At 32.8% G+C, this 14,925-nt stretch overlaps 4 protein-coding genes across 4 annotated transcripts; 1 reads left to right on the forward strand and 3 right to left on the reverse strand.

Annotated features, from left to right (window-relative positions):
* On the forward strand, positions 1–1,878 carry LOC112706332 (CASP-like protein 2B2). The gene is made up of 3 exons (XM_025757593.3): positions 1–714; positions 829–961; positions 1,474–1,878. Exons 1-3 carry the CDS (start codon positions 491–493, stop codon positions 1,705–1,707), a joined length of 591 nt encoding a protein of 196 aa, XP_025613378.1. The 5' UTR covers positions 1–490; the 3' UTR covers positions 1,708–1,878.
* A 32-nt stretch (positions 1,879–1,910) lies between these two features.
* Positions 1,911–3,750, reverse strand: LOC112706324 (cytochrome P450 71D8). The gene is made up of 2 exons (XM_025757581.3): positions 2,706–3,750; positions 1,911–2,621 (listed from the first exon to the last, which is right to left on the reverse strand). The coding sequence occupies exons 1-2, from the start codon at positions 3,609–3,611 to the stop codon at positions 2,010–2,012; spliced, it is 1,518 nt and encodes a 505-aa protein (XP_025613366.1). The 5' UTR covers positions 3,612–3,750; the 3' UTR covers positions 1,911–2,009.
* A 4,690-nt stretch (positions 3,751–8,440) lies between these two features.
* LOC112706341 (cytochrome P450 71D8) lies at positions 8,441–10,297 on the reverse strand. Its single transcript, XM_025757604.2, has 2 exons — positions 9,225–10,297; positions 8,441–9,147 (listed from the first exon to the last, which is right to left on the reverse strand). The coding sequence occupies exons 1-2, from the start codon at positions 10,116–10,118 to the stop codon at positions 8,536–8,538; spliced, it is 1,506 nt and encodes a 501-aa protein (XP_025613389.1). The 5' UTR covers positions 10,119–10,297; the 3' UTR covers positions 8,441–8,535.
* Positions 10,298–12,809: 2,512 nt separating this feature from the next.
* LOC112706349 (cytochrome P450 71D8-like) lies at positions 12,810–14,839 on the reverse strand. Its single transcript, XM_025757617.3, has 2 exons — positions 13,700–14,839; positions 12,810–13,623 (listed from the first exon to the last, which is right to left on the reverse strand). The coding sequence occupies exons 1-2, from the start codon at positions 14,594–14,596 to the stop codon at positions 13,012–13,014; spliced, it is 1,509 nt and encodes a 502-aa protein (XP_025613402.1). The 5' UTR covers positions 14,597–14,839; the 3' UTR covers positions 12,810–13,011.
* Between the last annotated feature and the right edge of the window lie 86 nt (positions 14,840–14,925).

The raw sequence follows: 14,925 nt of genomic DNA on the forward strand, positions 1-14,925 counted from the left end.
GACGCACCCCAAAAATTGAACCCACCGCCCTTTAAATGACTTAAATTTAGGCACTCCTTACCCCCTATCAGAACCTTTCTAGGGACGAGAAGTTGTTCCAACTCTCTAGAAACCATGAATGAGCTCTCAAAGCCACACATTTTTTCTTTTTCATTTAGCAGTACTTAAATGCAGAACCATTTAATGGCCCTTATTTTTACATGATATGATATGATGATAAATAAATGCTCATCAAGTTGCTTTTGGGTTTGTCCACTTGGCAGGCTCTGATGCATTTGTAGCTAAAGCTTCATCATCACCACCACTTTACAATTTTAAAGCCAAAACATTTGTGTGTGAATGAGTATATATAACTATATAAGTAGTGAAGTTCTTAGGATTGTTTGTCCCTATTGCTAACTCCTGAGTGTGTTTGTGGCATTCTGCTTTGTGCTATACACATAGACATAATAGTTTTCTTTCTGGTTCTTGTTTTAGAGTGTTGTTGAAAATGAGTTACTTGGGTGTGGGTGTTAGTCCTGGAACTGTGCCAGTTTATCACAGCAAGGACCTGAAGATGTTGGATAGGAGGGTGAAGATAGCAGAGGTGGTGCTGAGGTGTGTGATCCTTGTCCTTGGAGTTCTTGCAACTGTTCTTGTGGTAACTGATACACAAGTCAAAGTGATCCTGTCCTTTCAGAAGAAGGCTAAGTATACAGACATGAAGGCTTTAGTGTAAGCCCTTCTTTAGTTCTTTCTTTCTTCTCCTTTTTCTGTTGGAAAAATGGAAATGGTAGTGTACATGCATGTCCGGTCCCTGATGTTTTTGTATTCTGATATTGATTGTAGGTTCTTGGTAGTGGCCAATGCTTTGGCTGCTGGCTATTCCTTGATTCAAGGACTGTGCTGTGTTCTTAGCATAATTAGAGGGAGTGTACTCTTCAGCAAGCCCTTAGCTTGGATTATCTTCTCTGCTGATCAGGTACCTTATGTATATATTTCTAGTTTCTACATTTTAGTAGTTGAATTTGCAATTGATCAAAGATATGGATTATTGAGTTTATATAAAGTAGTAACTAGGCAACAGTATCTTATTCACTTTGCATGTTGACACCTTGTGTCAGAATTTTCAGAGTAGGGTCCAGTTGGTTATGGTTTACTTTCATGGCTTAAATTTTTATAGCAATCCAAATCAACAGTGATCATAAATTCATACATGATTGATACTAGCTACAGTCACTGTCACTCTCACCACAAGGCATGTTTGGGTTTAGGATCTCAAATGTGAGAGCTTTTAATTTCCTTTGTCATGCTGGGTTTCAAACAAGCATTAATAAGATAACGGGTTATGGTTTATGAAGTATTATCCTACTACAACTTACAATCACATAAAAGTATTTTTTATTCAAGTGAAGGTTTAGATTCATTTTTCAGTTGAATGAAGTCTCAAATATAAGGTATAACAGAAAGGTATGTTGAACTTGGTTTATTCAGGTAATGGCATATGTGACTATGGCGGCAGTAGCAGCATCAGTGCAATCAGCGGTGTTTGCAAAGGCAGGGCAAACTGAACTTCAATGGATAAAGGTTTGCAACATGTATGAGAAATACTGCAACAAAGTGGGAGAAGGGGTAGCTTGTGCTGTTGTGGTTAGCCTTAGCATGGTTGTCCTCTCTTGTATTTCGGCTTTTAGCCTCTTCCGTTTGTATGGCGGTAACAAAAACTAAGAATGCAGGTTGGTAGGCTTAGGAACTACCATGCTTTCTTGGCTATTGTGATAGTTTTGAAATTCATTACAATGCTCATTTTGAATATGTAGTAATGCTTGAATTATGATACCAATCTCAATGTAATTGTTCCTTATTCTTAACAATCAATGCCACATTAGCCTTTTACAATTGTTATTATCTTTCTAAGAGCATATGCTAAATTGCTAAATTGATTATATTGGATTCATGTTATACCAAATTGGCAATACATAGGAAATGAAGAACACACATGATATTATTTATTAGGCACTACGATGAATCTAAAAATGGTAAGGTGTGGGAATCAAGTAGAGGTGGTTTTTCCTTCCAACCACAGCTCCTTGCGCTTCATTCATATCCAGATCCTCTGGCCTAATTCCTTTAGGGAGTTCCCAGTTGAAGTGGTAGAGTAGCATAGCTAGAGCAAACTCAACGTTGGCTAAACCGAAAGTAAGTCCCGGACAAGCTCTCCTTCCTGCTCCAAAGGGGATGTACTCGAAGTTTGATCCTTTGAAATCCATAGGAGTGTCCTGGAACCTTTCTGGTAGGAAGGTTTCCGAATCATACCAGTAATCGGGATCTCTTCCGAGCGCATATGCATTTACCATGACTTTAGTCTTGATCGGTATATGGTATCCATGGATGGTGCACTCTTCTCTGGATTGTCTTGGAAGCAACAGAGGAAGAGGAGGGTGTAACCTCATTGTTTTGCTTATCACAGCCTTCAAGTAGGGAAGCTCTGCAACATCTGCCTCCTGGATTGTTTGCTTCTCTATCAAGGCTTTTCGAATCTCAGTCTGTGCCTTCTTCATAGCTCTGGGGCTTCTCATCAATTCCGACATAACCCACTCTATGACTACTCCTGAAGTGTCTGTTCCAGCAGCAAATATGTCCTACATCATAGTTTCAAAGGCCTTAGTTATCATAATCAAAAGGAATTGTATGTAATGGAGTTACAAAAGTTCAGACATACTAACCCAAATGACTGCTTTGACATTGTTCATTGTAATTTGGGTGTCAAGGGTGCCACTATGTTGGACTCTTAGAAGAACCTCAACAAGATTCTCAGTCTTTACTTCTTGTTCTTGCTCTTGCCGGTGTATACCTTCCAATTTCCTTGCTTCATTCTCCTTTATGATCTTGTCTAAGGTCTTGTCGATCTTGACATGCATCTCCTTCAGTTTGGCTTCAAAACCAGTGATGAAATGCAGAGGTTTCAAGGAAGGAAACAAATCCGCAAGGTCAAATCCATCGGATAACGCTATTGTCTTCTTCACAAAGGACACAAACTGTTCATGGTCTTCGGATAGGTTGCCAAAAACAGCTCTAGAAATCACAGTGCTTATGAGATTGTTAATCATTTTACTGAGATTGATGGTTGCACCTGGGGATTTGCGAATTGTTTCTACCATGTTAGCTACCTCCTCTTCTCGGATAAAGGAGAAAGAGTGAACCTTCTTAGAACTTAGAAGCTCAAGTGTGCATATCTTCCTCATCTGTCTCCAGTATTCACCATAGGGAGAGAATGCAATGTCTGTTGATCCATAGGTTATGATCTTGGAAGGAAGGAACTCAGGCCTGTCTGCAAAAGCAAGATCATGAGCTTTCATGATTTCTCTGGCCATGTTGGGGGATGAGACAATCACTGCAGAAATCTGACCCAGTTGAAGGTGCATGAGTGGACCGTGTTTGTTTGCTAGTTTTCTGAGAGCATGGTGTGGAAGTGATGAGCCTGCAAGTTGATGCAGGTTCCCTATGAGAGGTAGTTTCCATGGCCCAGGTGGCACTTTATGGACACTTTTACCCTTCTTTGCATGCCATAGCAATAGCAAAGAGATGATGAAGCTTATTATGATAAACACCATGGATGAACTAACTTCCATTGGCAGATCCAATACTCTCTGAATGATGCTTTCACTTGATGTACTTATGCAACCGATTCATGTTTATTTTATGCTGTACTTTATTTGTCTGAGTCAACGAAAACTTAACATGAGTAGTTGGGTATCTCACGCCATTGGATTATGTACATGTAATTTTGATTCTTCACCCCGGTTTATTCTTTCGGCTAGAATGTTAGGTAGCTAACCATTTTTTGTTTGTTTAATACTTGATTAGTAATTTATATCTTAAATATTGAATTTTAGAGTAAATTAACAATTAAATCTATGAAAATTTATATTTCGAACATATTAGTCATTAAAACAAAAAAAGTATCAATAAAAATCTTTAAAATAATAAACATGAATAAGTTAATTTAAATTAAGACATTCTACTATAATCATAGAAGGCTAATTTAAAGATCAGTTCCGCTACATTACCAATAATATATCTGCCAACTTCTGCCAACTCTTATTTATAATTGTGTTTCATGAAAGTGTGTTCGTGGATGTGTCTAATAAAAATGTTTTTTTTATAGATGTGTTTAATAGAAGTGTCTTTATAGATATATTTTCTGGATATGTCTCTTTATATATGTATTTAAAATATATTAATTACTAGACACATCTACGAACACACTTCTATGAAACACAAATATAAATAAGAATTGGCAAAAGCGAATAATATGTTGGTACCCTATATTTTTCCTTTAAAGATAGTGTATCCACATTTGTTATCATAAAAAAATTTATTAGTATTATTTTTAGAGATTAATCTATCCAAAATATAAATTTTCAAAAATTTATTTATCATTTTACTCTAAATTTTAAATTCTAATAATATCAAAACAAAAATATTAACTAATTGATTAATTTTAATAAAAAATATTGACTCCTAATATTTTTCTCTACTTATATTCATTAGCAGTAAAATATCTTTAACCCAACCATTTAATATTATATTTTTTAGTTAATACTTTTAAATATTACTAATAAAAAATAATAAATTATGTTATTCCTGGAATATTACCCTAAAAAAGTATTTGCATAAAAAATTGAATTAATAATTATATAATATATTATGATACATATACATAAAAAATAACCATCAGTCAGTATATAAAAATACATCTTTGATATTTTATTAAAAAAATTATTATATCTTTATAAATAAATTTGAGTATTCGTTTAATTTATTATAAATTTGATTATTTAATTACAAAAAATTTAATTATTATGATTAATCGTTTAATTAAAAAATAGAGTAAAGTATCGTTTTTATCCCCAACGTTTGGGGTAAGTCCTATTTGTATCCCTAACATTTAAATCGTCCTATTTGTATCCTTAACGTTTATAAAAGTGATTCAATGTTATCCTATTATCAATTATACTAACAAATCAGATTATATTTTTTAATTATTCTCACTTGGATGTATTCATTCTCAATTAGGTCTTACTTGGATGTGTTCGATTTTAATATTATACCCACTATTTGTGTTTAGATTCAATTATGTCCCTAAAAAAGTGAATTATGTAAATGTTGTAGGAATTAGTTTCAACTTTTGATGAGTTATTTTTCATAGTGGATCATCGATTCTATCCCAGATATTTGTATTCTAACTTCAAGAAGAGATTTTTAAAATTCAAACTAAAGTGTTAATGATGTGTAATTGACGGCAGGATAACATTGAATCACTTTTACAAATATTAGAGATACAAATAGAACGATTTAAACGTTAAGGACACAAATAAGATTTACCCAAACGTTGAGGACTAAAACGATACTTTACTCTAAAAAATATGTGATTAAATATGTAATTTTTAAACCTTTTTTTCTCTCTCTAATTGATTAGACATTAGCTATTCAACTTTAGCTAGATTTACATGCACGGTGCATGAAAAAATACAAAAATATAAATGAAATTATTTTTTTAGTGTTAAAAAATAAAATAACTTAAAGTTGCTTAATAAAAATTTTTTGATAGTATTATTTAGTCTAATCTTAAAATATATAGTAAATATCGTATTATACTATATATTATATATAAATATATATGTACGTTATTTATTATAATGTTTTAAATGATTATATACATAGATCTCTTTTATATTATTACAAACTAAATTTAATATTAACATAATGAATTTGTAGAAAATTAAGAAACTTAAATATCATTAGTTTATTACACTATTTTAATCTCTTTTTATATATTATAAAAGATTAGAAATGACGATACTTGTTGAATTGCATAGGGATCATATAGGCATATAGCCTCAACGAGGGACCAAGTCATAAGTGAGACAAAGCCTATATAAGGACATAATCCTTTACCAACTCAAACTTGCAACGAAAATGTTTACGCTATATATTCGTTTTGGGAGTAGATCTTTTCAATGTAATGATATTCTTTTACTCTGTTTAAAAAATATATGATAAAAAACCATATTTTACCACATCAATTGAGAAGAGACGAACATGAATTGAGGAGGTTGATTTGCTTTATTTCTTTTTTTCCAAGTGTTGTCTTACAAACACAAAATTCGGCGGCAATAGCCTCATCCTTTGACTTGATTCAAAATTTGCATTTAATTAGCTTAAGAATTTGTCTTAGACTCTTAGATTTTATGTTCTAAAAATATCAGGGAATAACATTTTTTATAATACTATTAGTAATATTTTTAATTAACACTTTATTTTCATACTATTATAATTTAAAATTTAGCACAAAAATACTTTTGTTGATTCGATATTAATAAAAAATAATAAATTTTATTAGTCATATAAAATTATTTTTTATGTTTTAAATCATGTTATATCGATTTACTTTCATAAGTATCTATTGAATTATTTAAATTTTTTGTTTCATTATCAAATACTTTGACTCTTAAAAATTTATCAAAGTAATAGAATTACTAACAAAGATGAATTTAGAGCTCAATAAATCTAAATTGAATACCAAAATTTTTTAATAAATATATGAAAAATATATTTGTACCTTGTTAATTTTAGACCCATTTACATTTACAATCTAAGTCGACTTAAGTATCTAAAAAATTCTTTACAAGCCACAACATAGAACTAATAACCAACTATAATTCATTTCTGATGTTTTATTTCTTATGAAGTCTAGCTTCGTTTGGCTTGGCTTTTAGCGTGTTTTCACCCGGCCAATGAAACTCTTTTCCCATTCAAATACCACATTTTTATGATAACTGTAATACTAATAATAATAAAAAAAATTATGTGCTGATCATAAATTAGTAATCATGTATTTGTATATAATATATGTATAATTTAATTTATTTTTAATATATATTTTATATAAATAATTAATTTTGTAGTCGACTTTTTATGTATACCGAACATCGTTGATGAATAATAGAAATGATAATAAAAAATAATTCCATATATAAACTTACAACCCAAACTATTTGAAAATTACTGGTACTTTCTATTTTTTCTAGGAGATAATTTATTTGTCAGTAGTTTAGTTATTAACCGTTTCTCTTCAAGCAAGGTCCAAGTTCGTTCCAAATATATTAATATATATATATATATATATATATATATATATATATTTCAAATGTAGCAATAATTTTCTTTAAAAAAATTACATGTTCAAATATTGTATTATAATTTTTATTGTGCATTATCTGTGCTTTTTTTATATCATTTTTCAACATATATAGAAAGTTCAACACGCGTACCTAATAGTGTAAATTGTTAACATTTTAATATTTTATTTTGGAAAAGTCTAGGGACAATAATTTTATTAAATTCTGAGCAGTATGTAACCAATAAAGAAAAGTAAACGATTAGATGAAATTTTATATCAATCTCACACCATTAAAAATATCATTAATGACTATTTGATAACTACAAATCACAAAAATTACTGAGTCTCTATACTCTCCTTTGTTTCAACACACTTAGCTTGTGCTATTGTGGTTAGCCTTCGCATGATGCTCCTTTGTTGTATTTCGACTTTTAGCCTCTTTCTTTTCTACAGCAGTTGTTAGGATATAGTTAGAAACAATTATATCAATTAGCATTATTTAATATATTTAAAAAATTATTATAAAATATTATGTATTTATTATTTTGATTATTTTAGTATTTATAAATATTTTTTATATTATATTATTTCATACAACTTGAATATTTATAAACTTTTATTTTATTATTTTTTTTAACAAGTTTAAATTTTTGGGTAAGTAATTTTATCATATATCTTGTTAGACTAACAGAATATTGATCTATGACATGCATTTTTATTTGGTGCTTAGGAAAATAATATATGGAGGACTTTCTCTCTTAACGAGGATGAATTTTTCATATATAGGCTTATGAGCTTTCAATTTTACACTTTGTTCCTTTAGTTTCCTCTTGTTATTAGTGTTATTTAAAAAAAAAAAAGAGCAATGCTAGGGGCAGCAATTTTTGTGATTTGTTAGCCATCAATGATGATTTGATGGTGTGAGATTTCATCTAATGGCTCACCTTTTTCTGCTGGTTAAATGCTGGCCAAAATTCAATAAAACTGCTGGCCCCTATACTTTTCCAAAAAAAACATAAACTGATAGAGCGAGTGCAGCCAGAACTAGCGGTAACAAAAACAAAAATGCAGGTTAGTAGGCTTAGGAACTACCCTACTCTTTTCCCCACTCTGTTTCAAATTCATTACAATGCTCATTTTAAGTATGTAGTAATGCTTGAGTTATGATGTCAATATGATCTCTTCCAATGTAATTGTTCCTTATTCTCTGTAATCAATGCCAGCAATAGCTTTTATTCGATCGTTAAATCTTTTTAAGACCTTATGCTCAAACGCTAAAGTGATGATGTTAGATTTATTTTATACCGGCAATACATAGCATAGCAAATGAAGAACACTCATGATATTATTTATTTGGCACTATGATGAATCTAATAATGGTAAGGTGTGGGAATCAAGTAAAGGTGATTTTTCCTTCCAACCACAGCTCCTTGTGCCTCATTCATATCCAAATCCTCTGGCTTAATTCCATCAGGAAGCTCCCAGTTGAAGTGGTAGAGTAGCATAGCTAGAGCAAACTCCACATTAGCTAAACCAAAGTTAAGTCCTGGACAAATTCTCCTTCCTGCTCCAAAGGGGATGTACTCAAAGTTTGTCCCTTTGAAATCCATAGGACTTTCCTGAAATCTTTCTGGCAGGAAGGTTTCTGCATCGTACCAATAATCCGGATCTCTTCCGAGCGCGTACGCATTTACCATCACTTTAGTCTTGATCGGTATATGATATCCATGGATGGTGCACTCTTCTCTGGATTGTCTTGGAAGCAACAGAGGAACAGGTGGGTGTAACCTCATTGTTTCGCTGATCACAGCCTTCAAGTAGGGAAGTTTTGTTACATCTTCCTCCCGGATTGTTTGCTTTTCTTTCAAAGCTTGTTGAATCTCAGCCTGTGCCTTCTTCATAGCTCTGGGGCTTCTCATCAATTCCGACATAACCCACTCTATCACTACTCCTGAAGTGTCTGTTCCACCAGCAAATATGTCCTACATCAAAGTTTCAAAGGCTTCAGTTATCGTAAGAAATTGTATGTAAATGGAGCTAGAAATGTAGACATACTAACCCAAATGACTGCTTTGACATTGTTCTTTGTAAGGATGCTAAGGGTGCCATTGTGAAGGACTCTTAAAAGAACTTCAACAAGATTCTCGTTCTTTTCTTCTTGCTCTTGGTGTCTATCTTCCAACTTCCTTGATTCATTCTCCTTTATGATTTTCTCTAAGATCTTGTCGATTTTGACATGCATCTTCTTCAGTTTGGCTTCAAAACCAGTGATGAAATGCAGTGGTTTCAAGGATGGAAACAAATCTGCAATGTCAAATCCATCGGCTACTGCTATTGCCTCTTTCACAAAGGACACAAACTGTTCATGGTCTTCAGATATATTGCCAAACATAGCTCTAGAAACCACAGTGCTCATGTGATTGTTAATCATTTTACTGAGATTGATAGTTGCACCAGTGGATTTGCGAATCGTTTCTACCATGTTAGCTACCTCCTCTTCTCGGATAAAGGAGAAAGACTGAACCTTCTTAGAACTTAGAAGCTCAAGTGTGCATATCTTCCTCATCTTTCTCCAGTATTCACCATAGGGAGAGAATGTAATGTCAGCTGATCCATAGACTAAGATCTTGGAAGGAAGGAACTCAGGCCTGTCTGCAAAAGCAAGATCATGAGTCTTCATGATTTCTCTGGCCATGTTGGGGGATGAGACAATCACTGCAGAAATCTGACCCAGTTGAAGGTGCATGAGTGGACCGTGTTTGTTTGCCAGTTTTCTGAGAGCATGGTGTGGAAGTGACGAGCCTGCAAGTTGATGAAGGTTCCCTATGAGAGGTAGTTTCCATGGCCCAGGTGGTACTTTATGGACACTCTTACCCTTCTTTGCATGCCGTAGCAATAGCAAAGAGATAAGGAAGCTTATTATGATAAACACCATGGATGAATTGACTTCCATATTGGCAGATCTAATTCTGTGTTTGAAGGATGCTTTCACTTATGAATGTACTTGTGCATGCAACCGATTCATCTTTGTTTATAGTTTATAGTGCATTTTATTTGCCTTGTTTTGTGTGCTGCCTAAGGTGCCTTTGGAGTTTGGAGATTGACTTCGACATGCACGAGGCAGGTAGCTTGTTTAGTTGACCATATTTAATAGTTTGCTTTTTTGTTGACTGTATTTAATAGTGGGTTTTTTATTTAAATAAATATAATATTTAGAAAATATAGAGATGTTCTGGAAAAATTGCACTTTCTCTTTTTGTTACTTATTTTGTTAGTAATAAAAATGGGATCATTATTAGAGATGACAAATGGGTTTAAATTGATCAGACGGTCTGTAATTCCACAAAAAAGATAGAACAGTTAAAAAATTGGGATGACTAAAGAGCAAAAATCCGTCTAATTTGCATCATTTAAATCGCAGATTTTAACAGTGTTGGGCTTAGTTTTTTTTGGCAATAAGTATTTTTGTAATTTTTTTGCCAAAACTCAACTTCTCCCAACTAACTTACAAGAGTATGAAGATAAAAATTGAGTGTTTTGGATTATATTTATCTTACTTTAAAGACAATATTTATAATTATGTTTTGGATTATGTTTATTTTGTTTTGGAAATAATATTTATAATTATGTTTTGGATGAAAACTTGATTTATAATTATGTTTATTAGATCTTTATAATTACAAAGACTTTAATATTTATGAATATAAAAAATATAATTTTTTATGTCTTTAAAAATTATAAATTTATTAATATAGTTGTTAAATTATATATATTATTTAGTAATTAATAATAAAAAAATGAGTTTTGGCGGATTTAGTCTATCAACCCATCAATCTGCACTAAGACAAGGTAAAGAAGAATTCTAAGACTGTCTCACTAAGGGCGGGACAGATTTCTAGTGGAGCAGGCTGAGCTTCTCCCCTTATCACCCCCTAATAATTATAAACGTAAATACGAAAAAAAATTTATAATTTGTACATAAAAAAATTATAATATTTCTAAAATATATTTTGTTGACGATATAGATGAAATACATTCATAACTATATGTTTATATTACCAATGAAAAGTTATATTTTGCAGGACGATTTAGATCCTTAAAAAATAAAAATCTTTAATATAATTTATTATTATTTAAATCTTATTATTTTGATTTTGATTTTTTAATTTAATTTAGATTGTATTGTTTAAATTTTATTTTATAATATAACTTAATTCGAATATTAATGTCTAATTTAAATTTTTATTAAATTTTAAAATATACCTTTTTTAATTATATTTGATTTAAATTAAACATTTTTGTAGAGAGGAGTGAAAAAGATGGAGAAGTAGGTGAAAAGAAAAACTTTGCTCAAGTTTAGACATGTTAATTTTTATAGGTATTTTTTTAGGTTTGAGGTCAGCTAATTTAAAGTTTAATAAGCCCAAGAGTCTATTTGAAAAATCTGTTTGGTGAATTATAAGTTATAACTCATAACAATAAACTTAAAAAATTTAAATTGATATTAAATATATTTTAAAATTTATAATTCATAATTTGTAAACTATAATTCATTTATATATTAATCATTAATCACATATCATAACCGTACTTACAATTTATAAATTTTTTTTTTGAAAAAAAAAGTTATAATCTTAATTAATTTTACCCATTGATTTTTTTTATTTTATTTTGTATTTAATATAAATAAATAGTTAAAAGTTCAAATTAAGAATAATTTATATTTTTTAAAATATTTAACGAGCCAAGCCAACCCAACGAATTTTTGTAGTTTATTTTTAACTTATAACCTGATCTTTTTAATTAACAGGCTAAAGTTTAGCTCAAGTTCAAGCTTGACTTGTTTAATAAAATGAATGGAGTTGAGTGAGTCTAAAATGAGTCAAGTTACGAGTCTCCGTTGAGTAGTCCAGTCCACTTCCATCCATAGGGGTCTTTTCTTTTTTTTTCTTGGTGGCTTTTATGGTTTTTGAGGAGAAGAAAAAAAATGTGTGTTTGTTTGATCAATGAGAGCATTTAACTTCCTTTGTCTTGCGCAGCTGAGGCCCAGCACAGTTGGCATACCTTCTCCAATCCATTTGACCAAAAAAAAAAAAAAAAACTTCCTTTGTCTTGCTGGGTTCAAACAAGCATTAGTAAGACAATGGGTTAGGATTTATGAAGTATTTTATCCAAGGGAAGCTTTATATTCATCTTGAGTTGAATGAACTCTCAAATATAACATTTATCAGAAAGGTATGTTGAACTTCCTCTACATATACAGGCAATGGCGTATGTGACTGGGGCGGGAGTAGAAGCATCGCTGCAGTCAGCGGTGTTTGCAAAGGCAGGGCAATCTGAACTTCAGTGGATAAAGGTTTGCAACATGTATGAGAAATTCTGCAACCAAGTGGGAGAAGGGGTAGCTTCTGTTGTTGTGGTTAGCGGTTAGCCTCAGCATGGTGATCCTCTCTTGTATTTCGGCTTTTAGCCTCTCCGTTTGTATGGCGGTAACAAAAACAAGAATGCAGGTTGGTAGGATTATGAACTACCATGCTTTCTTAACAAATTTAACAACCTGCCTATCCCCTTCTCCCCCCACTCTTTCTTGGCTATTCTAATAGTTTTCAAATTCATTACAATGTTCACTTTGAATATGTAGTAATGCTTGAATTATGATGCCAATCTGATTTCTGCCAGTGTAATTGTTCCTTGTTCTCAATAGTCAATGCCAGCATTAGCTTTTATTACAATTGCTGTTATCTTTTAAAAGCTTACGCTAAATTGATAAATTAACTTTGGCAATACATAGCAAATGTAAGAATACACATGATATTATTTATTAAGCACTATCATGATTCGTGAAGCTAAGAATGGTAAGGTAGGGGAATCAAGTAAAGGTTATTTTTCCTTCCAACCACAGCTCCTTGTGCTTCATTCATATCCAAATCCTCTGGCTTAATTCCTTTAGGGAGTTCCCAGTTGAAGTGGTAGAGTAGCATAGCTAGAGCAAACTCCACGTTGGCTAAACCAAAGGTAAGTCCCGGACAAGCTCTCCTTCCTGCTCCAAAAGGGATGTACTCGAAGTTTGATCCTTTGAAATCCATAGGAGTGTCCTGAAACCTTTCTGGTAGGAAGGTTTCTGCATCACACCAATATTCGGGATCTCTTCCGAGCACATAGGCATTTACCATGACTTTAGTATTCATAGGTAGATGGTATCCATGGATGATGCGCTCTTCTCTGGATTGTCTTGGAAGCAACAGAGGAAGAGGAGGGTGTAACCTCATTGTTTCGCTTATCACAGCCTTCAAGTAGCGAAGCTCTGTTAGATCTGCCTCCCGGATTGTTTGCTTTTCTTTCAAAGCTTGTCGAATCTCAGCCTGTACCTTCTTCATAGCTCTGGGATTTCTCATCAATTCCGAGATAACCCACTCTATAACTACTCCTGAAGTGTCTGTTCCAGCAGCAAATATGTCCTACATCATAGTTTCAAGGGATTAGTTATCATAAGAAATTGCATGTAAATGGAGCTAGAAATGTAGACATACTAACCCAAATGACTGCTTTGACATTGTTGAGTGTAATTTGGGTGTCAAGGGTGCCACTATGTAGGACTCTTAAAAGAACCTCAACGAGATTCTCATTCTTTTCTTCTTGTTCTTGTTGGTTTGTACCTTCCAATTTCCTTGCTTCATTCTCCTTTATGATCTTGTCCAAGATCTTGTCGACCTTTACATGCATCTTCTTCAGTTTGGCTTCAAAACCAGTGATGAAATGCAGAGGCTTCAAGGAAGGAAACAAATCCGCAAGGTCAAATCCATCGGATAACGCTATTGACTCCTTCACAAAGGACACAAACTGTTCATGGTCTTCGGATAGGTTGCCAAACACAGCTCTAGAAACCACAGTGCTTATGAGATTGTTAATCATTTTACTGAGATTGATGGTTGCACCAGCAGATGTGCGAATTGTTTCTACCGTGTTAGCTACCTCCTCTTCTCGGATAAAGGAGAAAGACTGAACCTTCTTTGAACTTAGAACCTCAAGTGTACATATCTTCCTCATCTGTCTCCAGTATTCGCCATAGGGAGCGAACGCAATGTCTGTTGATCCGTATGCCATGATCTTGGAAGGAAGGAACTCAGGCCTGTCTGCAAAAGCAAGATCATGGGTCTTCATGATTTCTCTGGCCATGTTGGGGGATGAGACAATCACTAGAGAATTCTGACCCAGTTGAAGGTGCATGAGTGGACCGTGTTTGTTTGCTAGTTTTCTGAGAGCATGGTGTGGAAGTGAGCCTGCAAGTTGATGCAGGTTCCCTATGAGAGGTAGTTTCCATGGCCCAGGTGGCACTTTATGGACACTCTTACCCTTCTTTGCAAGCCATAGCAATAGTGCAGAGATGAGGAAACTTGTTATGATGAACACCAAGGATGAATCAACTTCCATTTGTAGATCTAATTCTCTCTTTGAAGGATGCTTTCGCTTAATGTATTTTTACATCCTATTCATGTTTATTTCTTGCTGTATTTTATTTGTCTGTGTCAACGAAACTTTAAGATGAGTAATTGGTTGTCTAAGTCAATGATAGATTCCTTTACCAACTCAAACATGCAAAACAAATGCTTATGTTATTTGTTTCTTTCTTTCCTTGCTTGTTTAAGCGTTGTCTAACGTTAAACACACACAAAAAAAAAAATATGTCTGGCTTCTGTTTTCGACTTTGTCGACCTTGTGAGAATATAATGCTGACAAAACCTAGCCGGCTGAAACTGAAA

This window comes from Arachis hypogaea, chromosome 1 (assembly GCF_003086295.3).
Source record: "Arachis hypogaea cultivar Tifrunner chromosome 1, arahy.Tifrunner.gnm2.J5K5, whole genome shotgun sequence".
Lineage (NCBI taxonomy): Eukaryota > Viridiplantae > Streptophyta > Magnoliopsida > Fabales > Fabaceae > Arachis > Arachis hypogaea.